Genomic DNA, 27,325 nt, shown 5'->3' with positions numbered 1-27,325 from the left:
TCAGCATGCTGGTCATCATGCTCAACTGCGTGACCCTGGGAATGTTCCGGCCCTGCGAGGACGTCGAGTGCCAGTCGGAGCGCTGCAGCATCCTGGAGGTGGGCCCGTGGTGGGCATCCCCGGGTGCGGGCGTGCGGGGGCAGCCCCTGGGTGCGGGCGTGCAGGCCCCGCCTCTCAGGCCCCGCCTCCCGCCAGGCCTTCGACGACTTCATCTTCGCCTTCTTTGCGGTGGAGATGATCATCAAGATGGTCGCCCTGGGGCTGTTCGGGCAGAAGTGCTACCTGGGCGACACGTGGAACAGGCTGGATTTCTTCATCGTCATGGCGGGGTACGGACCCCCTGGCCCCCAAAGCTAGGGCTGCCCCGCGGTGGCGCCAGTGCCTGACGGAGCCTGGCTGGGAGCCCCTGGGGCCCACCAGGAAGGGGGATGGGCGGTGCCCTCTGCAGGCCCCCCCTCCCCCCAAAAGCCTAATCTGGGAGGAGGCTGAGGGTGGGGAGCCTCTGCCAGGGAGCGGGTCGCGGTCCTGGGGCTCCCTGTGCTGGCAGTGGGGGTGGCAGGACAGGCAGATGGGGTGAGCGGTAAGGGGCCCCAGTGGTGACCCAGGGAGGCTCGGCGTACAGCTCAGGGACCGGGCCCCCAACGTGTGGTCAACCTGCCCTGGGCCTCCTGGCCTCAGCTGGCGGGTGCCCTGGAGAAGGGCTGTGCTCACCTCTGTCCCCGGGGCTGTGGGCACCCCCTGAGCCTCTGTGTCCCGCTGCCCCTCCACCAGCATGATGGAGTACTCCCTGGACGGACACAACGTGAGCCTCTCCGCCATCCGGACGGTGCGTGTGTTGCGGCCCCTCCGCGCCATCAACCGTGTGCCCAGTAAGTGATCCCTCCGTGGGACAGGACTGGGTGTCCTACCGGCCTTACTGACAGCTCTCAAGGGTCCCCTAGGGCACACCGCCTGCTTCTGGACTCTCTGGCCCCAGCACAGACCCTCGTCCTGGGGGAGGAGGGCCCTGGAGGATTTGCCCCTTCTGGGGAGAACAGAGCCGTCCTGGACCATGTTGGGGTGTGACAGGCAGGCAGTGTGGGGTCCTGGCTCCCCACAGTGCGGCGGGGTGACCGGACGCTCTGGGCCTCGGGCTTCTCATGTGCACGACCTTTGGGTCACACTGGGGGCATGCCACTGACTCTCTGGTCCTGTCTCCGCCAGAGGCATCTGGTGCTTCAGGACAGCGTAGAGAAGCTTCCGGGAAGTCACGTGGGTGCTTGTTTGGAAAGCGGCCCGCCCTTACACAGGTCACCTGCCCATGCGGGGGAATGGTTTGAGTCTTTTCCGGTGTCGCGTCTGAACTCAGCCGTTCCTCTTCCTGGGCAGGAGGGCAGTGCCCGCGGTACCACGTAAGGCGTGTGTGTACGTGTGTGTGCACGGGTCTGCGCGTACCGTGTGCACACAACCTCTCCAGCGGGGAGGCCTGAGTCCTGGCGGCCTCGGCACCCAGGCCTGTCCCACAGCCCCCCGAAGGGTGTGCCCCCCCCCCCTGCCAGGGACCAGTACCCCCCCTGCCACGGGCCCGTCAGCTCCACCAGAGGGCAGGTGGCACGGAGTTGTGCTGTGCTGGGGGACCCCTGGGTCTTTTTCCCGCCTGCCCAGCTGGCTCTGTCTTCAGGGTTCAGGTGGGGCTCAGGTGCTGTGTGAGCCTGCGAAAGGTACTGACCTCCCTGAGCCTCGGTTTTCCCAACTGTAACAGCGGGACACTAGTGGTACCCCCCCCCCCCCAATGTGGCTGTGAGCGTGAGGGAAGCTGGTGTGTGTGGCTCTCAGCTCGGTGCCTGGCATCCACCACGTAGTCTGCTCACCTGGGTCCACCTTTGAGAGCAGGGAAGCCACAACACGGCCCATTTCTGCAGAACTCACTTTTCAGGCTAAATGTCTGCAGTGTCCAGAATGCTCCCAGCAGCCTGGCCTCCCTCTGGGGACATTTCCCTGTCCCAAACTGCACACCTCCCCTAGGCAGAGTTGCATCTCACTGGCTTCCTGGGGTCCACTCTGATCCCTGGATCACATCTGTGGCCCTTTGAGCCAGTTCATGTCTGGCTGTGTGTCCCACAAATCTTCCTCCCCGTTGGGGCCCCTGGGTGGCTCAGTCGGTTGAGTGGCCGACTTCGGCTCAGGTCATGATCGTGCGGTCCGCGAGTTTGAGCCCCGCGTCGGGGTCTGTGCTGGTGGCTCGGAGCGTGGAGCCTGCTTCAGGTTCTGTGTCTCCTTCTCTCTCTGCCCCTCCCCTGCTTGTGCTCTCTCTCTGTCTTTCAAAAGTAAATAAATGTTAAAAAAAAAAATTAAAAAAATCTTCCTTCCTGCCACTTCTGAAACTTCCATGCCATTCCTGGCTATGGTTCACCCCCTGTGACCCCAGGTGCCCGTTCTGCCATTTGCCACTTCACAGGTGCTGCTCTGAGGCCTCGGCACCTGCCCCCTCCCCCACCCCCTGACCGAGGGTACTGTTTGCTGCCTGAGCCTTGGCCCTTGCTTGTCTTACCCTTGTTCAGGTCTGGGAGGGGACAGGTGTAAGTGAGTAGAGGGCACACAGGGCTTGGGTGACTGGATTAATTAACTTACCCTCTCACAGCCCCCAGCACCCAGGCAACAAGGGCTTCAAAACTCTCTCTGGAAAAACCACCACGTGCCCTGGGTGTCGGTGCGGCCCCCCTACCTCCCTCCAGTGCAGGGCCCATTTCTGCATGGTTCCCGCAGAGCACGGAAAGAAATGCTCCCAGCCCTGTCCCCATTGCAAGACCCCAGGCTCCTGAGGGCTGGAGGCAGCCCAAAGCCTGAGCTGCTGGGGCCCCTGGGGCTCTGGCAGTCATTCAGGAGGAGTGGGGGGAACCCATCAGCCTCGAGACCTAGGCCCACAGCCCTACTGTCCTTTATGTAGGTCTGATCCACGGGGGTCCTTGTGCCTCGCCCACTGAACGTGTAGGGACACAGTGCAGGTTCCCCCCACCCCGAGTCGCTGATACCCATGTATGAACAGCTGGAGGGTGCAGGGCCCACAGGAGGGGTGGGCGCCTAAAGGAACCCCAGGAGAGCACCGCCCTGCTGACTTGTTTCTTTGCCACCTGCAGGCATGCGGATCCTGGTCACGCTGCTGCTGGACACACTGCCCATGCTCGGGAACGTCCTTCTGCTCTGTTTCTTTGTCTTCTTCATCTTCGGGATCGTGGGCGTACAGCTCTGGGCTGGTCTGCTTCGCAACCGCTGCTTTCTGGATAGCACCTTTGCCAGGTGGGTGGCCCTAAGGGTTCTTGTGGGTTGTGCACCCCCAGCAGGCTCCTCCCCTTCCAGCCCAGCCCCAAGTGCTCCGCCCCCAGCAGGCTCCTCCCCAGCCCAGGACAGGGCTCTGCCCCAGCAGGCTCCTCCCCTTCCAGCGTAGCCCCAGATGCTCCGCCCCCAGCAGGCTCCTCCCCCGCCTGCCTGGCACCTGATGCTCCATCCCCAGAAGGCTCCTCCCCCAGCCCAGGACAATGCCCCGCCCCCAGCCCAGGATAAGACTCCGCCCCAGCAGGCTCCTCCCCCTGTGGCCCGGCCCCCCCTGATGCTCCACCCCCAGGTGGCGTCTCCCTCTCCAGCCCAGAACCTGACGTTCTGCCCCCAGCCCAGGACAATGCTCCGCCCCCAGCAGGCTCCTCCCCTTCCAGCCCGGCCCCAGATGCTCCGCCCCCAGCAGGCTCCTTCCCCCAGCCCAGGACAGTGATCTGCCCCCAGCAGACTCCTCCCCTTCCAGCTCAGCCCCAGATGCTCCGCCCCCAGAAGGCTCCGTCCTCTCCTGCCTCGCACCTGATGCTCCACCCCCAGCAGGCTCCTCCCCCAGCCTAGGATAGTGCTCCGCCCCCAGTCTGCTTCCAGTCTAGCACCCAATGCTCCACCCCCAGAAGGCTTCTTCCTCTCCAGCCTTAAGCTCTAGGGACTTGCCCTTTCTAGACTATTTCTGGTTGGGGTTCTGGTTTCTTTGTTTTTAGGTGTGGTTTTTTTCTGCTAATCCGCTTGTGTTTCACTGTTTCTGTCCGCCTGTTTTCTTTCACTGCCTTCGTGTTTCCCAATTCTGTCTTTCATTGTTTTCTTGCTTCTGTGTCTTTCCCTCTCTGTGTCTGTCTCTGCGTGTGTTTCTGCGTATCTTGGCTTCTCTCTCTCCATCTCTCCGCATCTCTCTGTGTCTCCCTCTCTGCCTCTGCGCCTCCCGCCCGCCCGCCCGCAGGAACAACAACCTCACCTTCCTGCGGCCGTACTACCAGACAGAGGAGGGCGAGGAGAATCCCTTTATATGCTCCTCGCGCCGGGACAACGGCATGCAGAAGTGCTCGCACATCCCCAGCCGCCGTGAGCTGCGCGTGGAGTGCACGCTGGGCTGGGAGGCCTACGGGCACCCGCAGGCCGAGGGCGTGGCTGGCGCGGGCCGCAACGCCTGCATCAACTGGAACCAGTACTACAACGTGTGCCGCTCGGGCGGCTCCAACCCCCACAACGGCGCCATCAACTTCGACAACATCGGCTACGCCTGGATCGCCATCTTCCAGGTGGGTCCCGGCTCTGCGGCCGAGGGCCTGGGCCTCGGTTTCCCCATCGAGGGGGTGCACCGAGCGTGGGGGGGCCCCAGGGGGTCGGTTCACTTGCCCTACCGGCCCCACGGTGGGCCCCGAGGGGACGCAGGCGAGGAGGCCCCTGCCACCCTCCCAGGGCCATCCGTGTGTGCAGCCGCCTGCCCCCCCAGGTGATCACGCTGGAGGGCTGGGTGGACATCATGTACTACGTCATGGACGCCCACTCTTTCTACAACTTCATCTACTTCATTTTGCTCATCATCGTGAGTGTGGGCGACGGGGCGAGTCCTGGGGGCTGGGCAGGATGTCCGTGGCCGCCAGCGCTAGCGGGTGGAGGTGCCCTTGTGTCGTGACAGCTGACCGCAGACCCCTCAACTCCCCTCTCGGTGGACGTCGCCACGTCCCCAGGCTGCGCCATCCGAGCCTCTGCTGACTCCCTCGGGGACCCTGCAGTAGGCGAGCTGCAGGGCGGGCCAGAGCAAAAGAGACCCAGGGCTGCCCGTGCTAGGGCCGGGGGGCTTCCGCTGAGCTCCCGGCGGGAGGTGGTCGGAGGAGAAAGCCCACCTCCGGGAGGCCTCGTCAGGCCCTCCCACGGCCAGGTCCCGTCTGGAGGCTGCAGAAGACTCCGGACCGTGTCTTGGGGTCACGGCCCTCCACGGTGTTCACGAGCCTCCGGACTCAGCTCTCCGCAGAACAGGTTGCCCCAAAGGCATGGCTCTCTGGAGCGTAGGTGCCCCACCAGGCACAGCTCCCTACGGTGGAGATGGGCCTCCAGACATCGTGGTGTCCGAGGCAGGGTCTGTGAAGACCCTGCTGTGCACAGAGACAGGCAGACGCCCTGCCTCGTTTCTGACCACAAGTGTGAGCAGAGGAGAGCATCGCGTGGTGACCCTGCCACGGAGGGAGTGAAGCTGAGGGGTTTGGAAAGGTCCGCCCTGGAGAGGCGGGCGGTGGCCACGGTCGAGAGGGTCTCGTCGGGAACAGAGCGAGTGGGGAAGGGGGCGAGCCGTGCAGGTGACGGGAAGGGGGGGGTCTCTCCCACCCCGCCAGCCGCCGTGTCCTCCACATGTGCGCAGATGGGGGCAAGGGTCCGTGCAGCCCGCGGTGGGTGCTGGGGCTCGGCGTCGCATCAGCAAGGACCCCACCCATCCTGGGGCGCTCCCACCAGCCTCACTCACAGCTGGGTCCTCGGCCACCGTGCGGTGGCTCTCCGGCGTCTCCCCCCGGGGCTCGGTCTCTGTCGTAGGGGCACCCCGCCCGACCCCGACAGCCCGTGACCCCCTCCCCCACGGCCTGGGTCAGCGGCCGGGCCACAGGAGGCTCACCCCTGCCCGCCTGCTGCAGGTGGGCTCCTTCTTCATGATCAACCTGTGCCTGGTGGTGATCGCCACGCAGTTCTCGGAGACCAAGCAGCGGGAGAACCAGCTCATGCGGGAGCAGCGCGCACGCTACCTGTCCAACGACAGCACGCTGGCCAGCTTCTCGGAGCCCGGCAGCTGCTACGAGGAGCTGCTCAAGTACGTGGGCCACGTCTGCCGCAAGGTCAAGAGGCGCGGCCTGCGCCTGTACGCCCGCTGGCAGAGCCGTTGGCGCAAGAAGGTGGACCCCGGCGGCGCCCTGCACGGCCAGGGTCCCGGGCGCCGGCCGCGGCGCGCGGGCAGGCACGCGGCCTCCGTCCACCACCTGGTCTACCACCACCACCACCACCACCACCACCACTACCATTTCAGCCACGGCAGCCCGCGCCGGCCCGGCCCCGAGGACACCAGGCTGGTGCGGGCCGGAGCGCTGCCGTCGCCGCCCTCGCCGGGCCGCGGGCCCCCCGATGCCGAGTCAGTGCACAGCGTGTACCACGCGGACTGCCACGTGGAGGGGCCGCAGGAGAGGGCCCGGGTGGCGCACACCGCGGCCGCGGCCGCCGCCGGCCTCAAGCTGGCCACGGGGCTGGGGGCCATGAACTACCCCACCATCCTGCCCTCGTCGGTGGGCGGCAACAGAGGCGGCACCGGCCTCGGGCCCAAGGGGAAGCGGGCCGGCGGGCCTCCGGGCGCCGGAGAGCACAGCCCCCTGAGCCTGAGGGGCCCTGATCCCTATGAGAAGATCCAGCATCTGGTCGGGGAGCACGGTAAGGACCCCGGGCCCGGCCTGTGGAGAGGAGGTGGGACCTGGGCCCGGTGAGCCAAGAGGAGGCGGGACTCTCACATCTGCCCTGCCCGTGTGCTCCCCGGGGAGGCCCCGGGCCCCTTGGGCCGTGACACGACCGGTGGCAGGGGGACAGCACCTGGTCTATAGCGAGCCCCACGTAGCCTCAGTGCAAGTGCCACACCAGCATTTGCCCACGAGGGTGTGAGAATTTGAGGCTGACAGAACCCCTCAAACCTCAAGCCTGTGTCCTTTTGCCGCCCCCCTCCCCCACCCCCGGCCCCAGGAAGGACCACCTGCCCATGTCTAGGGCTGACCACTTTGGAAGAGCATCTGGTCCCCTTCTAGGTGGGGGTGCTGGGGCAGGGGGAGGGAGGGAGAGATCACGGGGCCCCCGAGGGCCCGGGGATGTCCCCCGACACACTCACGGTCCCTCCCCACTGGAGCTCCGCGGCACCCACCTCGGATAGGCAGGTGGAGGGACACCAGGTCCCCTGCAGACTGCAGGGCCTTCCCAGGGGGTGCGTGCAGGGTGCGGGCCACGGCACATCCGGAGCAGGCAGGGCAGGGCCGCCGGGTGCCTCCCGGGAGTGTGAGCTGCGGTTGAAGCTGCAGGGTGAAGTCGGGGTGAAGCCCGCCCTGGGTCCCAGAGACTCAGCACAGGAGAGCGGTGTCACGGCTTCTCGGCGACTGTTGTGACTCTTCTGTGTCAGAGTGACGGAGGTTCAGATAGCAGTGACTCGGGACGCTGCAATGAATTACGCCTCGCGAAGTCCGAGACCGTGGCTCGCGTTCTGTTTGCGTGGGTGGCGTGGCTGTGGGGCCGATCGGCCGCTCTGCTGCTTCGAGGCCCTACCCTTGGGTGTGGGCGGAGTGAGCGCGGGGCGCGCGTGCGTGCACCCGGGTGTGCGCGCGCGTGCGCCGTTCACCCCGCGGAGGCCTCCGCCGCAGGGGCGGCCCGGCAGCCTGACCCCGCCCGCGTCCTTCCCCCCGCAGGACTGGGCCGGGCCCCCAGCCGCCTGTCGGGCCTGAGCGTGCCCTGCCCCCTGCCCAGCCCCCAGGCGGGCACGCTGACCTGTGAACTGAAGAGCTGCCCGTACTGTGCCAGCGCGCCGGAGGACCCTGACTTCGAGCTCAGCGACTCCGAGAGCGGGGGCTCGGAAGGCAACGGGGTCTACGAGTTCACGCAGGACGTGCGGCACGGGGACCGCCGTGACCCCATGCGGCCCCCCGCGGCGGCGGACGCGCCAGGCCAGGGCAGCGCGCGGCAGCGGGCGCGGCGGCGGGCGGCCCCGGGCGAGCAGGGCGGGCCGGGCCGCGTCTGGGCCGCCTTCGGTGGCAAACTGCGCCGGATCGTGGACAGCAAGTACTTCAACCGCGGCATCATGGTGGCCATCCTCACCAACACGCTGAGCATGGGCGTCGAGTACCACGAGCAGGCAGGTGGCCGCGGGCCCACCTGAGGGTGGGGGCGGGGCCAGGGACGGTGGCTGCTCAGTCGCTTGACAACGCTCCTGTCCCTCTCTGGGACTGGGTCCTCATCGAGTGAGCACGGACACGCGCCGTGCCTCCCGTGTGGAGCTTCTACCCATCTGGGGTCCGCGGAGAGCACCACAGACCTAGCAGAGCCCGAGGGCGTTCCCCAGGCCACCTGGTGGCTCTTCTGAGGATGGGCTCAGCTCCTGCAGATCAGGGCTCCCCTTCCGTGAGCCAGGCCCGCCGGGATGCTCGTCGTGGCCACGGGAGCCCAAAGTGTAGAATGGCTCTCGGGAGCCCGTGGTGGGGTTGTCTGGCCCCCCAGCAGCCATTGAAGCCCTCCTCACCCCCCCGCCCTGGACCGAGGCCTTTGCAGGAAGGGCGGCAGCCGGGTCTGGCAGGGAGAAGGCGTCCTCTTTAGGGACCAGGCTGGTTCACTCAGGGTGACCAAATGGAGTTCCTCGTGTCCCATCCTTCAGGCTTTTCCAGGGGTTTACACGGCTTTTCTCGTTCTGGAGGATTTAGGGAAAACCCGAGCAGTGGTGGCTTTCTGCAGGCCCCGTGTGGGGAGGCTCTTTTCGGGAGGGTGAGAGCCAAGGACAGGGACGTGAGCAGACTTCAGGGGACTCCTTGGTAAGGAAGAGCCTCTGCACACGTGGACACGTGCACACGCCGGTGTGTGTGGTTATGTGAGTGCATGTGGACATGTGTAAGACCTACCCGTGCAGATGGGAACACGGGTATAGACACGTGTCGTGTGTGCACAGGCGTGCTCACGTGCGTGGGAACATATACATTAGCTCAGGCACACACACAGATAAGTCAGCAGGTCCCCAGTAAGAAGATCTCTGGAACCTCCTGCCAGCAAGAAGGGGTATGCAAGGCCCCCAGACTCCAGGGAAGCAGATGCAAGGCAGGTCCCCCACGCCTACCCTGGAGCTGGTGTCCCCATGTTCCCGTGGCCTCCATTTGCTCCGGTCTCAGACATGCTGGCAGGGCCTAGGGGAGCCAGAGACGGTCAGGGTGGGAGGGCCAGGCAGGCTGGGATCCGCTTCCTCCTCCAGATGGCAGCCAGTGAGGTTGCTTCCAAGCCGCTGCATCAGTGTAGTTGAGCCCGCGCTCAGATTCCTGGGGGCAGGGAGCCTTCCTGCCTCGGAGGGGTGGGAGCCGTGGGTGGGGCGTGACGGCCTCCCCACTGCCCGCAGCCTGACGAGCTGACCAACGCCCTGGAGATCAGCAACATCGTGTTCACCAGTGTGTTCGCCCTGGAGATGCTGCTGAAGCTGCTGGCCTGCGGCCCGCTGGGCTACATCCGGAACCCCTACAACATCTTCGACGGCATCATCGTGGTCATCAGGTGGTCCCCTGTCTCCCGCCTGGGCCACGGGGCCCGGGACCGCACCCCCGCCCCGCCCCGAGAGCAGAGCCCCAGTCGGAGGGAGAGGGCTTGCTGGCAGTGTTTCTGGCAGGCTACAGAGTCACACATCGTGGGCAGGGTGGGGTCCCCTCCCTGGGACCAGGTCCCTTCCTACTGGCGCTGCCAGCTGCACGCAGTCCACCACGTTTCAGAATGTTTCCAGAATGTGGTGGAGCCGTTGCCTGTGGGGACAGCGTAGACCCTCGGCGGCCCTTCCGCCTCCTGGCTGGAGTCCATTCAGGGCTCCGTGCCTGCAAGGAAGGCCAGCTTCCCTCTGGGATATCTGCTGCATGGCGTCAACATGGGAAGGAGTGGGAGAATCTGGGGATACCTGTCTCCCCCAGGAGGAAGCAGGGCCTTCGGGAGTCAAGGGGGTCCCCCCTGGCGGGGACAGGGTTGAGTGGGAGCAGACGAGGTAGGCAGAGCTCGCTGTGAGAGGCGCAGGATGGGGAAAGGGCCCCGGATGGAGAAGTTTCTGACCAGATCAGAGCCCAAGTTCTGGCAGCTGCTGGGGGCGGGCAGCCACCAGCGACAGCAGCTATTTAGATGGCGAATCGCACCTCCCCCCGCCCCCCCCCCCCCCCCTCCGCGGGGCTCTAGTCGCCTTGACACAGCTTAACTTCTCCTCAGCCACTGAGGCTCCCGGGCTGGCATTCCTGCTTTGGGAAGAGTAGGGGCCGGGGGCATGGGGGGGGGGGGGGGGCGTGGCGCTGGGAGGCGGGGCCAGGGGCGTGGCGGGGGCGTGGTCCCAACGCGGGCCACTCCTGACCCGCGGCCCGGCCCGCAGCGTCTGGGAGATCGTCGGGCAGGCGGACGGCGGCCTGTCGGTGCTGCGAACCTTCCGGCTGCTGCGGGTGCTCAAGCTGGTGCGCTTCATGCCCGCGCTGCGGCGCCAGCTGGTGGTGCTCATGAAGACCATGGACAACGTGGCCACCTTCTGCATGTTGCTCATGCTCTTCATCTTCATCTTCAGGTGGGCCGGCTGCCAGGGAGCCGTCCTCCCCGCCCCCCCCCCGCGGGGCTGCGTGGTCAGGACCTGGAGCGCAGGCCGCGTGCCGGGCACGGCCCGCCCACCGCTCTGCCCCCGGTTTTCGGAGGCTCCGTCACTGGTTCTCTGTTCAAACTTCATTGGCTGGCCTTCCGTATGCTGGCAGGACCTGTGGGACCCCAGAGTGGCCTCCACTCTGCAGGCTCGCAGCCGGGTGGGGGGATGGGCCGGACCCCCAGATGGATGGATGAGGATCTGTGCCCCAAGGAAATCAGGGAAGGAGTGGGGGCAGCCTTCACCTGCTGTGTGCTGAGCACCCACTGTGTGCCAGCCTGGCGTGGGGTCAAGCCTCAAGGATGGGCTGGGGCAGAGAACGGCCCAGGCAGGCTGCACGAGACAGGCCCTGGTTTCTCCCACCCCGGTCTCCGTCTTCCCACCTGTAGGATGGAGGTGGCTAGACCATGGGCACCGGCAGGGAGGCCCCTGTAAAGCAGGAAGCTGGGGACTGGGCCAATGGGGAAGGTGTGGAAGGGCAACCCCTGGGGGCAGGGATGGCCACGTGGCACGGCACCTGCTCACCTGCTGCCCGCCTCCCTGCCATCCTGTCCTGCCCTTAGCATCCTGGGCATGCACCTCTTCGGGTGCAAGTTCAGCCTGACAACAGACACCGGAGACACGGTCCCTGACAGGAAGAACTTTGATTCCCTGCTGTGGGCCATCGTCACCGTGTTCCAGGTACAGCCAGGGTGGGCAGGCATCCCCTGACGGGAACGGCGGTCCCCGGGAGAACCCCTCGCCCTGCTCGGGGCAGCCCCAGCATGTGCCTTGGTCTGTCTGAGGCCAGTGCGGTGAAGCCGCCCCCCAAGGCTCCCCGGCATCTCCAGCCCCAACCGGCCCCTCTCCGCAGATCCTCACCCAGGAGGACTGGAACGTCGTCCTCTACAACGGCATGGCCTCCACCTCCTCCTGGGCGGCCCTCTACTTCGTGGCACTGATGACCTTCGGCAACTATGTACTCTTCAACCTCCTGGTGGCCATCCTGGTGGAGGGCTTTCAGGCAGAGGTGAGGGGCGGGCATCCCACCAGACAGACATGGAGAGCGAGCGTCGTTTTGCCACCACACCTGCCCTTGGCAGTAATCTCGGGCCGAGCCCTCCCAGCTACGCCCAACTCCACGCCAGCCTAGCCCAGGGAGGAGGCCTGCGTGGGGGTGTTTGACGCAGATGGTTCCTGTCCCAGGGGAGCCTCACGTGTGTCTTCTGTCTGCGGGCACAGGGTGACGCCAACAGATCCGACACGGACGAGGACAAGACATCCGCCCACTTGGAGGAGGACTTTGACAAGTTCCCAGACGCCCGGGCGACGGGTGAGCGTTTGCATCATGGGGGTCGAGGGGTGCCATTCACCCCATCCTGGCCTAGCACGGGCTCCCTTGGGCAAGTTCTAGGGGGCACGTTCGCTTCCTGGAAGCTCTGCGGGTGCAAATCCCCGCCTCCTGTCTGCAGAGGTGAAGATGTACCCACTGGCAGTGACCCCCAACGGGCACCTGGAGGGCCGAGGCAGCCTGCCCCCTCCCCTCATCATGCGCACAGCGGCCACGCCCATGCCCACCCCCAAGAGCTCCCCACACCTGGACCCGGCCCCCAGCCTCCTGGAGTCGAGGCGCGGCAGCAGCAGCTCTGTGGACCCCCAGCTGGGCGACCAGAAGTCACTGGTAGGGACCCTCCCCTGCCCCGGCTCCAGGCTTCACCCACGCGGGTCCTTGGGGCCTTTCCCAGTATGAGTGTGGGTCCTGCACGTGCCACAGTCCCACCCCGTGGGTCCCCATCCCCGAGTGGAGGAGACAGGCGCTCCGTTTTCCCGTACGTGGAGCCAGAGCGGCAGCTCTTGCAGACGGAGCGGGAGCGGAGCACACGTGGGAGCGCGTGGCGATCCCTTCCTCCCCGGCAGTTCATCTTCCCGACCGAAGCGAGAGACAAAAGCCGGCAGAGCACAGGACATACCTCGGGAGGGCAAAGGAAAGGGACAGCAGGGAGGGGACACACGACAGAAGCCGGGGAGTAGGGGGAACACATGATAGAAGCTGGGCGGGGGCTCCCCATGCAAACCCAGGAAACGCCGCCTCAGCAGACACAGTCCACCCTGCTTCCAGAAGGCAGGGGAGGGGCGGGTAGGGGGGGCAGAGTAGGAGAAGCTAGCCGCCGAGGGGAAGCCAGGGGTGGGCGGGGCGTGTACACGCAGGAAAGTGCAGAGCAGGAAGATGGGACATAGTGTGGCCATCACCGAGAAGCACTCAGCCGAACAGCAGCATAGCGGCCTGATCCATCCAGCCTGGATGCTGGGGACCGAGGGAGGGGGACAGGCAGCGTCGTGCTGGCCCCGGGAGGTAGAAGTGAGTAACAGCGGAGAGGGCGAGGAGGCAGAGGCAAAACCCCTGTCTCTTCGGAGACAGCAGCTCAACAGTTGTACAAGTCCAACGGTGGCCAGTTAGGAGCGGATTTGGGGGCCCACCCAGCAGCTCTACCAGTGTCTGAGGATGTCTGGCCCAGTGCTGGTGCCAGGCTTGTTGATAAGCACCCCTACCTGCTCTCCAGGCCAGAACGGTCAAAGTTGCCCAGTCCCAATCCCAACCCGGCCCCGGCCCTGGCCCCAGCCCGACCCCAGCCTCAGCCCGGGTCAGCCCAAGCTCAGCCCAAGCTCCAGCCCCACCTCAGCCCCAACTCAGCCCCAATTCAGCCCTAGCCTCAGCCCCAACCCCAACCCAGCCCCAACCCAGCCCCAACCCAGCCTCAGCCCCAACCGGGCCCTGGCACAAGCCCCGGCCTCAGCCCCAGCCTCAGCCCAGCTCGGCCCAAGCTCCAGCCCCAACTCAGTCCCAGCCCCAACTCAGTCCCAGCCCCAGCCCCAGCCCCAGCCCAACTCAGCACTCCCAACACTCACTGGCTGTCTCAGGCTCTTCGTTGACCGGCTTTGTGCCACAGGCAGACCACTGAAAACGCAGTCTGCTCGCTGGTAGGGTTGTGTGCGCGTTACAGGAGGTGATCCACAGATAGATGCCGCCTACAGCGTTAGTAGTAATGCAGCTGGTCAGGAAAAGCCCCTGTGGCCAGGTGCCCAGGGCCTGGGATGTCTCGGCGGGGGGCTGGCCCTGCTCACTCCTCACTCCCCCCACACACACAGTCCAGCCTCCGAAGCTCGCCCTGTGCCCACTGGGGCCCCAACAGCGCCTGGAGCAGCCGGCGCTCCAGCTGGAACAGCCTGGGCCGCGCACCCAGCCTCAAGCGCCGGAGCCAGTGCGGGGAGCGGGAGTCGCTGCTGTCCGGGGAGGGCAAGGGGAGCACAGACGAGGAGGCGGAGGACGGCAGGCCGGGGGCGGGGGCCTCGCCGGGGACGCGCACCGTCCCGCTGCGCCGCGCCGAGTCCCTGGACCACCGCAGCACGCTGGACCTGCGGCCCCCGCGGCCAGCCGCGCTGCTGCCCAGCAAGTTCCACGACTGCAACGGGCAGGTGCTCGCCCTGCCCAGTGAGTTCTTTCTGCGCATCGACAGCCACAAGGAGGACTCTGCCGAGTATGACGACGACGTGGAGAATGTGAGCGGGGCCGTCCTCCACACCTCCCTCCTGTTTGGGTTTGTTCTCCAAAGCAGAGTCTGAGGCGGGGACCCAGGGCACGTCACTCGTGGGGTCTCCTGGTGCCCCAAGACAAGTGGGTGGGGAGAGCAGGACAGGCTGAGCAGCCCTTGGTGCCGTCCCGGGACACGGCCTCAGCTCATCCACCCGGAGCCCTGGAGCAGATTGGCCCGGGGCTCGACCCTGCGCCCACCTGAGGGGTGGTTCCGAGCCCTGAGCAGGTCAGCCCCTGGCAGGTAGCTCCTCAGATGCAGAGGGCAGGGCCACCTTCTCAGTGAGGCCCTTTTTCAGGGTGGTTCTGCAGGATGGGGGCCAGCTGGGGGAGGGGTCCCCTGGACTCCCAGCGGGGGTCTCTGTCAGTGGGTGGGGAGGACCAGGCTGGAACTGCTGGGACCCCAGAGACAGAAGGATGGGGCTGGGCCTAAGGAGGAGGCGGGCCCTGAGTGTGGGAGGGCCCGCGGTGGGGGGCGGGGGCAGGCTGGGAGGGTCCCTGAGGACCTGCGTCCTCTGCCCCCAGAGCTGCTGCCTGCGCCTGCGCAAGGTGCTGGAGCCCTACAAGCCCGCGTGGTGTCGGAGCCGGGAGCCCTGGGCCCTGTACCTCTTCTCCCCGCAGAACAGGTGAGGGGCACGCGGCGAGGGGCTGACTCCGCCCCCTGGGTTCCTGCGCTCCCTCTACGCAGTGAGCGTCCCTGGGCGTCGGGGTCTCTTGCGCCCGGAGCTGTTTTCTCTGGGGCTGTAGCAGCCACGCTGTCCCTGGAGCGGGTCACGCTGCCTCACGTGCCCAACCGCCCAGGTTCCGGGTCTCCTGCCAGAAGATCATCGCTCACAAGATGTTCGATCACGTCGTCCTGGTGTTCATCTTCCTCAACTGCATCACCATCGCCCTGGAAAGGCCTGACATTGACCCCAGCAGCACCGTGAGGCGCCCTTCTGGCCCGGGGGGGGGTGGGGGGGGGTGGGGGCACGGCTGAGTGCCGCCGGCCCCTCTCACCAGCCTGTCCTTGCAGGAGCGTGTCTTCCTCAGCGTCTCCAACTACATCTTCACGGCGATTTTTGTGGCTGAGATGATGGTGAAGGTACCAGCGGGCCCAGCAGTGTCCAGTTTCTGTACTTGTCCCAGCCCCCAATTGAATGTGCCCCCCACCTGGGCTCCTCCTCTGCGCCTCCCAGGTGGTGGCCCTGGGCCTGGTCTCCGGCGATCACGCCTACCTGCAGAGCAGCTGGAACGTGCTGGACGGGCTGCTGGTCCTGGTGTCCCTGGTCGACATCGTGGTAGCCATGGCCTCCGCCGGTGGCGCCAAGATCCTGGGCATCCTGCGAGTGCTGCGCCTGCTAAGGACGCTGCGGCCTCTGAGGTGGGCGGGGCCTCGGCCGAGCCCGGGAGGGGTGGGGCCTGGAGTCAAGGAGGAGGCAGGGAGAGGAGGAGTGGGGGAAGGGGCGGGGCCTTTGCCGGGTGGGGGTGGGGTTGTGGAGGGGCGGGTCCTGGAGTCAGGGAAGCGGGAGGGAGGGGGGGCATGGGGGATGGGGGTTGGGGGCTGGGTTCAAGGATGGGCCCCTGCTCTGCGTCCAGGGTCATCAGCCGTGCTCCAGGCCTCAAGCTGGTGGTGGAGACTCTGATATCGTCACTCAGGCCCATCGGGAACATCGTCCTCATCTGCTGTGCCTTCTTCATCATCTTCGGCATCCTGGGGGTGCAGGTGCGCACCCTGCTTGCCCGTGGGTGTCCCGGCTGTGGGATAGTGGTCTGTGGTCAGCAGCAGCCCGGCAGCCCTGGGAGGGCTGTGCGGGGCGGGTCTGGTGGACTCGTGGGTCCGCCCCCGTGAGTTCCGACCCGGTGGGAAGAGCAGGCAAAGCCGTCAGAGTCAGGGTCTTAGGGAAGTCCCGGCCGCCTTGGGAGCCAGGAGGGCGGGGCCCTCCGGATGACCCCGACGCCCTGGTCAGCTCTTCAAGGGGAAGTTTTATTACTGCGAAGGCGCCGATACCAGGAACATCTCCACCAAGGCCGAGTGCCGGGCGGCGCGCTACCGCTGGGTCCGGCGAAAGTACAACTTCGACAACCTAGGCCAGGTGGGTGGGGCGGGGCTCTGGTGGGGGATGGGCAGGGCAGGGATGGGGTGCAGGCAGCGGGTGCAGGCTGCCCTCCTCCTTCTGGGAAAAACGGAAACCCCGGACGGCAGTCACGGTCAGGTCTGTCTGCGCCGGAGACCATCAGCGGGGGGTCGTGTGGTCCCTCGGGTGTCTCGGGGTGAAGGCAGGGCTGTGGTGACCACCCTTGCTCCGGCCCCGCAGGCGCTGATGTCCCTGTTCGTGCTCTCCTCCAAGGACGGCTGGGTGAACATTATGTATGACGGGCTGGACGCCGTGGGCATAGATCAGCAGGTGCGGGGGGCGGGGGGGCAGCCCCGGCCTCCCGGGACCCACTTCTCCGTGTCTTCTGGGTCGTCTCGGGCAACATGACCCCAAGAGGCTGCCTTTGGCCTCGGAACTCGCGGCCGTGTGGGGCCAGAGCTCTCCCAGGCAGCCCCGTCTCGGATCCTGCCGTGCGTGGGCCGTCCTGGGGACAGGTGCCCTCTGGAGGACGGGGACCCATGTGTCACTTGTGTGCCGCAGCCGGTGCCCAACCACAACCCGTGGATGCTGCTCTACTTCATCTCCTTCCTGCTCATCGTCAGCTTCTTCGTGCTCAACATGTTCGTGGGCGTCGTGGTGGAGAACTTCCACAAGTGCCGGCAGCACCAGGAGGCCGAGGAGGCGCGGCGGCGCGAGGAGAAGCGGCAGCGGCGCCTGGAGAGGAAACGCAGGAGTAAGGCGCTCCGGGTGGCGGTGGGTGGGCCCCTTCCACCCGCGGGAGCCCCGTGCCCGTGGGACTGCGGAACGGCTCCGGCCGGGTCTCCCTCCCACGCGGGCCCCAGCAGCTTCTCCGCGGTGGGACCGGAGTGCCCCGCCTCGTCCTGGGCCTGCGTGGGGGCCGGACCCCCCCCCCCCCCAAGGAGGGGCCAGGACAGGGGAGGGCGCCAGGGACAGGTGGCGCGGGGGTCTTCTCCCAAGGGGCACAGGACACGAACGAGACCCCCGGTTTCCAGCGCCCGTCGCCACAGGGGCAGGTCCGTTTCCCGAGGGAAGAGCGAGCGAAGCCGTCAGTCAGACAGGGTCTTAGGGGAGTCCCAGCCAGCTGGGGAGCAAGGAAGGCTTCTTGCAGGAGGGAGCCTGCTGAGTGTCCCCACCTGCCCCGCCCCGTGTGGAGTGTCCATGCCCCACCCCCCGAGGCCAGCTCAGACCATCTCCTTGTCTTTCCAGGCACCTTCCCCAGCCCAGGTATCTGCCCCCCGCCCTGCATGTCTTAGCGCCCCCCGCTTCGGCCAGCCAGTGCACGGGGCTACGGGCTGGCCTGGGCTCCGTTGCTCTGTTGCTGCCATGGGGACGGGTGGACATTGCAGGCTGGTGCCGGGCCTGCTGGGGTCCATCGCGGGGTGGGCCCAGGATGGCTGGGGGGTGGGCGCCAGGCATCGGCGGGAGGGAAGATCCGCTGGCTCACCTGCCTGGTGTCCGTGTTGCGGTCTCCAAGCTCGGGTTCGTCCCTCCACCTGGCTGCCTGCATGGCTGGAGCTCTGCTGCGTCCTGGGGCACCTGCCAATCTGTGGCCGCTCCCCATCCCCGGCACTGGCCTGCCCCGCCCGGCTGTTTGCATTTTTGGCTTTGTGAGCTAAGCCAAGCTCTCTAGTGACTGCACGCCAGCCCAGGGAGCATGAGGGTCCCGGGGAGGGGTCGGCTCCCAGCAGCCCCTGCTCTCCCAGGCCCTGGGCCATCTGGCTCGGGCCGCCATAGCTCTTGCCACCCTGGCCATGCCTGTGCAGGGTGCTGTGGCCCAGGAGTGTGTCTGTGTGCGGTGGGGGCAGCTGTGCTTTCACTTGGTGCTCAGCCGACACCAATAAGCTCTAACGGGGTGACTGCAGGCAGCATTTAGTGCAGGCAGAACCGTTGGAGGACGCATGACCCCCGCCCCAGGTCGTGGCCATCAACCTCAGATGGACCAGAGGTCCGGCAGAGCCCAGACAGCAGGCGGTGGCCACTGGCCCCTTGGAGGACGAGGAGGGAGGGACTCTGGGCCTGGCGACCGGGGCCAGCTCATGCCCGGAACGAGAGAGAGAGAGCGCAGGGGGTAGGCCAGCCTGCCCTGTGGCGGCTGGGGTCGGGGGTGGACTGACCCTGCCGCCCGGGAAGGCCCTTGTCTGCTCAGGCTTCCTCGTCAGGGCGTTTGCACTGGTGTTTGTCAGCCCGGGAGGGCCGACGACGAAGCCCAGCTTGGGAGCCCCCGGCAGGGTGGGGACTGAGCGGGGCCCCAGGGCAGGGCCCAGGTGGGGTCTCGGCTGCCAGGCCCACTCCTAGGCCCTGCCCTGGGGTTGGGGCCTCCTGATCAGATGGGCGACATGCTCCTGAGACCCAGTCCCCCAGGCCTCCCCTCCCGTGGTTCCAGCCGGCAGCAGGAGCCGGACGCGCAGGGAGCCACTTCTTGCCCCAAATGGTGCCCCCTTTCTGGGGAGAAACTCTCCCCCAAGGCTCGCACAAACCCCCGTGTCTGAGCCCAAGGCCCTTCCCCAGCAGCTTGCACACCGCAGCTTCCGAGCAGACGAACGGGGCCGTCTTGGTGCCGCGGGGCGCAGGCAGCCCCCTGCCCCAGCTCACGGCACCCTCTCCCTGCAGAGGCCCAGCGCCGGCCCTACTATGCGGACTACTCGCCCACCCGCCGGTCCATCCACTCGCTGTGCACCAGCCACTACCTTGACCTCTTCATCACCTTCATCATCGGGGTCAATGTCATCACCATGTCCATGGAACACTACAACCAGCCCAAGGTGGGGCTCAGTGCCTGGGGACTCCCGCCCCCCCCGCCCCCCACCGCCGTCCGCAGGACCAGTGGCGAGGACGCAAGCCCTGGGAGGGCCGTTGGTGGGGTCTGACGCTCAGCGGGGTGGACCTGGTCAGAGCCAGGGGCGGGGGTCCCCCGTCTGCAGACTTTCCCAAGCCCTCGCTGGGGTCGGTGGGGTACGTGAAGCTACGGTTTGAGCAAAGCGTCCTTGTTTTCCTTTTTTTAGAACTGGTTGAACCTCCCTGGGCCGTGTGCCCTGGGGGGCCCTCCCCCTCTACCTCCATGGTGCCATCTGCAAATGAGGAGGGCCCTCCCCCCAGTAGTGCTGTCTGTGGGAACATCCAGCTGCTCAGGCATCAGCTGGGCAGGGGACGGGCAGGGGGAAGGCAGTCGGCTTTTTATTTCACCCTGATCTGGTGTGCGTCCCCATTTCATCAAAGAAAGGACAGCCGTCTTTCTCCTGCAGAGGAAGGGACGAGAACAACAGAGCCTCCCACCCTGAACCTACGTGGCTTTCCTTGAAGCCACGCCGGGTGTGGCATGGCCACGTCCTGGGATGTGGGTAGGGGTCCACTTGAGGCTGGGCCAGGGGTCTGGGCTTGGGAGGGACCGGTGCCCTCGGCCCAGAGGCTGTCCACGCCGCCAGACCAGGCGCTGCCCTGCATACAAGGGCTTGTTGGCCAGGCCCGAGGGACGAGGGTCTGCTGGGGCGGAGGGGGGTGGGGCTGGCACACAGGCACCTCGGGCGGGCCCTGCAGCCTGACGCTCTCTTCACAGTCCCTGGACGAGGCCCTGAAGTATTGCAACTATGTGTTCACCATCGTCTTTGTCTTTGAGGCCGTGCTGAAGCTGGTGGCTTTTGGGTTCCGGAGGTTCTTCAAGGACAGGTGTGTGGGGCGGGCCCCGGAGCCTGGAGGACCCTTGGGGCACGGGCGGGTGAGAGCCACAGCCCTGCACCCCGTGGTTCCGGCCCGAGGCCCGATGACGCGGTCCTGCCGCGTAGCGGTGCGGGACGCAGCCGGGGCGCCGGAAGGAGGCCCTGAGCCCGCCCGCCTCCTGCCCCAGGTGGAACCAGCTGGACCTGGCCATAGTGCTGCTGTCCATCATGGGCATCACGCTGGAGGAGATCGAGATGAACGCGGCCCTGCCCATCAACCCCACCATCATCCGCATCATGCGTGTGCTCCGTATCGCCCGCGGTAGGCCGCCCGCCTGTCCCGCCCGGGGACCCCTGCCCGTGGCCTCCGCGGCCCGGGCCCAGCGTCCTTCCTCGGCTCGCCCTGCGGCGTCCCCCTGGGCTCGGTCTGGGGGCCGGGGAGCGTCAGGGATGGGGGTGGGCCCGGGGTCTCCGGCAGCAGGGGAGGGTCAGACTGGCCCAGGCCCCACGCCCCCCACTGATGCTCGGCTCCTGGCCCTAGTGCTGAAACTGCTCAAGATGGCCACAGGCATGCGGGCCCTGCTGGACACGGTGGTTCAAGCCCTGCCCCAGGTAGGTCAGCAGCTCCTCGACCCGGGGCCCGGGTCCGCTTCACGGCCCCGAGGTGGGCATGACAGCCGCCCCCAAGACCACGAGACGCGGGGGGGGGGCCTCACTCGATGCGATTCATTCGCTAACACGGTCAGCGGTCTTGCAAAAGCCACGGTAACCGCCCCACGTGTGCAGGGAATGCCTCTGCTGTGCTGGCAGAGAGGAGGGCTGTGTCCCTCTGGGCCTCGGTTCCTCTGGGAAAGACTGGAGACCAGGGCGCACCTCCCCCAGTCCGATTCTGGATGCAGTGGGCAGAGGATGTGGACCAGAAGGACTTGTCTGAGTTTAGAGGACTGCACCCAGGGCGTCCGTCCACCCCTGTGTCCTTCTGTCCGTACGTCCAACTCTCCACCAGCCATCCATCCGTCTGTCCATCCGTGTCTTTCTCTCCATACATCCAACTCTCCACCAGCTGTCCGTCTGTCCATCCACCCATGTCCTTCTGTCCATACATCCAACTCTCCCACCAGCCATCTCTCCACCTGTGTCCTTCTGTCCATTTGCAGGCCTCCCACCAGCTACCTGTCCGTCCACCCCTGTGTCCCTTCTGTCCATCTCTAGCCCTCCCACCAGCTATCTGTCCGTTCACTCCTGTGTCCTTCTTTCCATACATCAGCTCTCCCACCAGCTGTCCATCCACCCCTGTGTCCTTCTGTCCATCTCCAGCCCTCCCACCAGCTATTTGTCCGTCCACCCCTGTGTCCTTCTGTCCATGTCCAGCTCTCCCAGCCAGCTGTCCGTCTGCTAGCCCAGCACGTTCCTATCCAGCCGCTCACTCACCCCCACAGCCCCTCCTCTCCAGCCATCTGCACACCACACACCCCCTCCCACCTTCGGCCAGCCCCCTCCTGTCCCCTCTGCGGCCCCTGAGGCCCGTGCCAGCAGGAGTGATGGGGGGGAGGGGGGGAGGAGTCAGGGGGATGGGTGCTAGAGAAGGAGCGGCACGGGTCACAGGACGCCAGGGCGCCCTGCCGAATGCGGCATGTGCCAGGGCTGGGCAGGGGGCAGGACGCCCTAGGTCTGCATAGCTAGTCCCCAGTGGGGTCCCTGAGGCTGGAGGTGGCCTGGGGCTCTGAGGAGCAGAGGAGCAGGGGGCGGTGGGGCCCGGGGTGCAGGGTGGGTGTGAGGAACTGAACCGAGGAGGGACCGAGGTGGGGGTGCTGGCAGAGGGGCCCCCGGGGGCCACAGAGCTCCAGGGCCTGAAGGGACGGGTGGAGAACAGGGCTCGAAGGCAGCCTCGGGAGCCTGGCCAGGAGCGTGGGTGAGGGCGGCGAGGTGGGGCGCCGAGAGCCCAGCGGGTGGGGGCTGAGGCTGCCCCTGACCTCACTCTGCTTCTCTCTTCGTGTAGGTAGGGAACCTCGGCCTACTTTTCATGCTCCTGTTTTTTATCTATGCTGCCCTGGGGGTGGAGCTGTTTGGGAGGCTCGGTGAGTGTGCGCAGCCTCGCCCACGCGCATGCGGTCCCCGGGCACCGGGTGCCCGCCCGGCAGACACCGGCCACCCGCCTCCTGCCCCATCTGTGTCCTCACCCAGCCGCCGCCCCCATCAGCCCTCGCTGCCCAAGACCCGCCCGTGCATCGGCCTCACACAGGGGCATCCGCGCATTCGCAGGAGCGTGGTGCCAGACCCCTGACACGCATGCACACACGGACGTGCACGGATACACACGTGTTCACGCCTAGCCAGGAGCACGGGGCCATACGTGAGCGTGAGGAAGTGTGCGCGTGCAGATACGCACTCGCAGGCACATGCACCCGTCTCCCCGCTTCTTGTGGTCCCTGGGATACAAACGCTGCCCCGTGTCCTTTTTAATGGTCACCGGGGATTCTTTCCACCCCCCAGGCCCGAGGCTCTGGCGTGGCCAGGGAGCAGGTGGGGCTTTCCAGGACAGCCCAGTCCCTTGGGATCTCCTCAAAAACACCCGATGTCACTGAGTGCTTAGTGGCTTCCGGCAGCCGCCAGCGTGGACTTGTCTATAAGGCGGCGGAGGTGGCCGTCACAGCTCAGGGTCTGCCCAGAGGGGATCCTGGGACTCGGCAGCTGGTGCCCCAGACCCCAGCCCCCTATTCGGGGTGCTTCCTATGCCCTGCGACAAGGCAGCCGTGTCCGTCCTGGCCCTGGGGCCCGAGGGCATGCTGACCTGAGAGGCAGGCCTGGGGAGCAGGGGTGCCCTCTGCTGGGGCTCAGCCAGAACCGGCTGCCACGGAGGGCTTGGCCTGTGTACCCGCAGACCGTGTCCACCTGGAAAGTCTCACATGTCGGGGTGGGGCTCCAGGCAGCCCTGTTCCCCTCCCCCGGCCTTGAAAGGACACGGCCCCCACAGAGGCCAGCACCCACCTGCCAGGGCCCCCGAGCTGCGCGCGGGTCCTTTTCCCCAAGAGAGCGCGATCTGCTCCCTGGGGGAGGGCAGGGCTCTCGGTTGGGTCCCGCGTGGCCCTGTGTGGCCTCGGGGCCCAGGGTACACACCGCCCTGCAGAGCCCTCGGGCTGACCGAGCGAGGGTCTCCCCGGCAGAGTGCAGTGACGACAACCCCTGCGAGGGCCTGAGCCGGCATGCCACCTTCTCCAACTTCGGCATGGCTTTCCTCACGCTGTTCCGCGTGTCCACGGGGGACAACTGGAACGGGATCATGAAGGTAGCACCTGAGCCGTTGCGGGGGTGGGGCGCCCAGGGGATGGGGGGGAGGGGGGCGGGGGGCGGGGCGCCCTGCAGTCGCCTGCTCTGCCTCCGCAGGACACGCTGCGGGAGTGCGCCCGCGAGGACAAGCACTGCCTCACGTACCTGCCAGCCATCTCCCCCATCTACTTCGTCACCTTCGTGCTGGTGGCGCAGTTCGTGCTGGTCAACGTGGTGGTGGCCGTGCTCATGAAGCACTTGGAGGAGAGCAACAAGGAGGCCCGCGAGGACGCCGAGCTCGACGCCGAGCTGGAGCTGGAGGTGGCGCGAGGCCCCCCCGCCCGCCCCAGGCCCGCGGCCCCACAGAGCCCGGACGCCCCCGGCCTCCTGGTCGTGCGCAAGGTGTCTGTGTCCCGGATGCTGTCCCTGCCCAACGACAGCTACATGTTCCGGCCCGTGGCGCCCGCCTCCGCCCCACACCCTCGCCCGCTGCCGGAAGCGGATGCGGAAACCTGCTCAGGTAAGGCCCCTGGAGGCGGCCGGTGGGACGGGGCGGCCGGGCCTCCGCCAGGTGGCCGAGGCTGCAGCGTTCTCACCTTCCTGCCCCAGGGCCTGCCCCGGGTCTGTCCACCTCTGCACACTCCCTGCCCACGGAGCCCTGCACCTCCCTCCGGGTCTCTTCGGCCGCACCGTCCCCAGCCAGGGACAGCGACGCCCTCGGTGCCCTGTCCCCTCGGGGCGCAACCCGCTCCCCCAGCCTCAGCCGACTGCTCCGCAGACAGGTAGGAGAAGCCCTCCGAGTCCCGCGGCCCAGGCCTGGGGGCCCCACCGTGGTTCCCTCCCGTTTGAAAGATGAGTAGCGGGGACACCAGGGGAGGGGGGCACGTCCCTGCAGTCTGGGACGACGTACAGGGCCCAGGAACCGCGTCTCCTCGGGCACTAGTCTCAGTCCCGTGCAGCGCAGCACCCCTGAGCCTCGCCCATACCCTGAGAGCACTCTCCACCTGCCGCGGCCTCAGATCCTCTCTCTGCCACGTGCCCTGTGCTTGGGCTTCCGGGCCCTGCTGGCGCTGTGCAGGGTGGGGGCGCTGTGCCCCCAGCACGAGCGGTGCGTTCGGCATAGGTGGGGCCGGGGGACGGCGTGTCCGCTCGCCCTGGGGAGTCTCGGTCCTACTCTGCGGGTGGGGTGGGGGTTCCCGCGCCCCCGGCTGCTGCCTGGGTCCTGCCCGGCCTCCTTGGTCACTCGACCCTGTATCTTTGCAGGAGGCCGTGCGCACCAGCTCCCTGGAAGGGCAGATGGCCGGCCCCAGGGATGGTGGCCCAGGCTGGGCGGAGCCTGGCAGGAAGACCCCCGTGAGGCAGGCGTCCCTGGGGGCCTCCGTGCGGTCCCCACCCCGTTCCCCGAGGCCCGCCAGCGTCCGCGCCCGCAAGCACACTTTTGGGCAGCGCTGCGTCTCCGGTAGGCCGCCGGCCCCAGGAGGGGAGGAGGCCGAGGCCCCGGACCCTGCTGACGAGGAGGTCAGCCACATCACCAGCTCGGCGCAGAGCCCCTCGGCCTCCCCCGATGCCCCGGGAGCGGGCGGTGAGCCGGACCTGCACGGGTTCTGCGGCATCGACGCCCAGGGCTTCCGGGGGCAGCCGGGCCAGGCGGATGAGCAGAGGCGGCCCTCGGCGGAGCAGGGAGGAGGGGACGGCCGCTCAGAGGTCCGGGAGGTGAAGGCCCGGGTCCCGGAGGCAGAGCCCCCCTCAGGGGCCCGCAGGAAGAAGAAGATGAGCCCCCCCTGCATCTCCGTAGACCCCCCCGCAGAGGACGAGGGCACCGCGCGGCCCCCGGCGGCAGAGGGCAGTGGCACTCTGAGACGGCGAACCCCGTCCTGTGAGGCCACGCCACACAGGGACTCCCTGGAGCCCGTGGAGGGGGCGGGGGCGGACGCGGCCGCCAAGGGGGAGCGGCGCGCACAGGCGGCCTGCCGCGCAGAGCACCTGACCGTCCCCAGCTTCGCCTTTGAGCCGCTGGACGTGGGGGGCCCTGGCGGAGACCTGTTTGCGGACAGCGGCCACAGCGTGGCCCCTGAACCCAGAGCTTCCCTTTCGGGGGCCACAGTGCCTCCTGAACCCCACAAAACAGAGCCTCCCATGCTCTCCAGCGACCCCCCAGAGAAGGGACGGGGGCTGCACCTCAAAGTTCTCCAGAGCCCCCCAAAGAAAGCGGGGTCCCCCCCGGCCACCCCCATCCCAGGTGACCACGTAGACAAGCCCGTGTAGCTGAGGGCACGGTGCCACACAGGTTTTAGCACTGGGGTTGGGGCGCACCCGGCAGGGTGGTGGCCCCGGGCAGGGCTGTGCGTGGACCCCAGCTCGGGCCCTGCCGAGGCAGAGGAGCCCAGGAGGCCGTCCGCCCAGGGAGAGGGAGGCAGACGCCGGGTCTGGACGAAGCAGAACAGGGGGTAGCCGTCGGCCTGGGAGCCTCCGGCCGGTGCGCTCGGGTTTGGGTTTTCCCAGCTCCGCCAAGGCGGTCTGAGGCCTGGTCAGCGGTCCCCTCGCGACCGCTGCATCCCTGGGACAAAGACCAGAAAACGACCAAAAAGAGGAAGTCGGAGGCTGCCCAGCAGAGCCCCGTCCTCACACCCACTTACTTTTCTAGGGAACACGTGCTCGGGGCCACCTGTGCTCCGGTTGGTGGCAGCTCGGTCCCCGAGGCCACCACGGCCACGCTTCACTGTTGCTCACGGTCTGAGTCCTCACCTGTTTGTCCCCCCTCCTCGTCCCCCTCTGTCCGCCTCCGCTCCTGGGCCCGCTGCCCAGCATCTGTGTTGGGGCGATCGAGGCACGCTCGCGTCCACAGGGAGTGGGGTCCGTGCAATAAGCCGGCGTCTCTGCTGGCGGCCCCGCCCGGGCTGGGAGGTTGCAGCAAAGCCCCTGCGGTTCGCGGACGTTTCTTTGACAAATTCAGGTTAAACGTTGCAATAATCTGATACAGGAAATTTGGCTGCTTAATGGAAGGGGGAAGGGGGAAGGGGGTGGGGGGCAAAGCAAAGGGGAATAAATATTAACTTATTTAAGAAACGCGTTGGGTTATCGCCTTCGGGACCCGCACCGCTGCCAGGAGCGCGGCGGGCCCATTGCCTCACCGAGAGTGGGGCTGGGTGATGCTCCCGGGCCGGCCTCGGAGTCTCCACGGAGGCTTGGCCCGGCCCCCCTCTGGTTCTGGAAGAAAGAGCCAGGCTCACGAGAGGGGAACCAAGTTCACACGTGGGCATTCACACTCTGGGGAAAGTTGGCCAGTTTTTGCCAGGGCTCCCAGCAGGACTGGGTGCTGGGGGGCAAGTTGCTGAGGCTGCGCCGTCTGCCCACTCGGTCCTCTTCCTGCCCCGAAGACTCTGGCCCTGACCTTTCATCTCCCCAGTGCCCTGCTGGCCTCCCAGGGCTCCTTCCCAGCATGAGAGCGGGTATAGACAGGCCGGGACAGGATAGGACTTGGGATGGCTCCAGAGTCTTGTGGGTGACAGCTGTGACCACGCTGGTGGCTGAGGGTAGTGCAGACCAGCCCCGGGGCCAGGTCCAGGCCCTTCCTGCCACACGGCAAAGCAGGACCCCACCGTGGCCCCCCGGCCACGGCCGCCTCCAGGGTAGTCTGTGTGGTGGGAGGCTCCTCCTGGCTGAGGACAGAGCTTATGTGCTGTGACCCAGGGGGACAACACCCGGTCTGGGGCCACAGTCCAACCTAAGCTCTCTGACACTGACCCCAGTGGGCTCTCTGACCCCAGGACACACAGTGAAGGGCCTCAGGCTCAGCCACTCCTTGCTTCACCCCAATCTCTTGGGGGCTCACAGCCTCCCCGGGGCCAGGGCCATGATGTGTGTGCACTGCAGGGTTAGGGGGTGCCCTGAGCCCATGTGCCGGGCCTGGGGTGGGGCAGGGAGGGCCCATTCACCTGCTGTGCAGGCGGGAGGAGGGAGGAGGGAGGAGCTGAGGGGCAGGCTCCGTGGCAGGCCCCATCTGCTCCTTCTGGGCACCGGCAGCTATGGCTGTCCCCACCATTTGTGCCCCGTGGATGCTGCCCCCTGGACT

At 67.1% G+C, this 27,325-nt stretch overlaps 1 protein-coding gene across 2 annotated transcripts; it reads left to right on the top strand.

Annotated features, from left to right (window-relative positions):
- Nucleotides 1-26,250, top strand: CACNA1H (calcium voltage-gated channel subunit alpha1 H). Of its 2 annotated transcripts, XM_042971567.1 has the most exons (33): nucleotides 1-98; nucleotides 196-329; nucleotides 772-869; nucleotides 3,117-3,276; nucleotides 4,247-4,565; nucleotides 4,760-4,852; nucleotides 5,934-6,714; nucleotides 7,728-8,170; nucleotides 9,413-9,564; nucleotides 10,412-10,597; nucleotides 11,230-11,347; nucleotides 11,520-11,675; nucleotides 11,888-11,978; nucleotides 12,118-12,326; nucleotides 13,793-14,203; nucleotides 14,760-14,860; nucleotides 15,036-15,159; nucleotides 15,250-15,318; nucleotides 15,413-15,597; nucleotides 15,813-15,939; nucleotides 16,184-16,309; nucleotides 16,532-16,621; nucleotides 16,853-17,045; nucleotides 17,540-17,557; nucleotides 18,944-19,095; nucleotides 19,887-19,996; nucleotides 20,175-20,308; nucleotides 20,528-20,598; nucleotides 21,986-22,064; nucleotides 23,151-23,272; nucleotides 23,371-23,773; nucleotides 23,863-24,035; nucleotides 24,517-26,250. In XM_042971567.1, exons 1-33 carry the CDS (start codon nucleotides 6-8, stop codon nucleotides 25,516-25,518), a joined length of 6,723 nt encoding a protein of 2,240 aa, XP_042827501.1. In that variant the 5' UTR covers nucleotides 1-5; the 3' UTR covers nucleotides 25,519-26,250. The 2 variants fall into 2 exon arrangements, with proteins under 2 accessions (XP_042827501.1, XP_042827502.1); XM_042971568.1 differs by lacking the exon at nucleotides 17,540-17,557.
- Nucleotides 26,251-27,325: the final 1,075 nt, after the last annotated feature.

This window comes from Panthera tigris, chromosome E3, assembly GCF_018350195.1.
Source record: "Panthera tigris isolate Pti1 chromosome E3, P.tigris_Pti1_mat1.1, whole genome shotgun sequence".
In the NCBI taxonomy this organism is placed as follows: domain Eukaryota; kingdom Metazoa; phylum Chordata; class Mammalia; order Carnivora; family Felidae; genus Panthera; species Panthera tigris.
The sequence above is the reverse complement of the archived record's forward strand: the minus strand, read 5'-3'. Positions and strand labels throughout refer to the sequence as shown.

Coding starts and splice junctions, on each gene's coding strand:
- CACNA1H (XM_042971567.1), top strand. CDS start 6: ATGCTGGTCATCATGCTCAACTGCGTGACCCTGGGAATGTTCCGGCCC. Junction 15,160..15,249: donor ACATTGACCCCAGCAGCACC/GTGAGGCGCCCT, acceptor CTGTCCTTGCAG/GAGCGTGTCTTCCTCAGCGT. Junction 16,310..16,531: donor ACTTCGACAACCTAGGCCAG/GTGGGTGGGGCG, acceptor CCGGCCCCGCAG/GCGCTGATGTCCCTGTTCGT.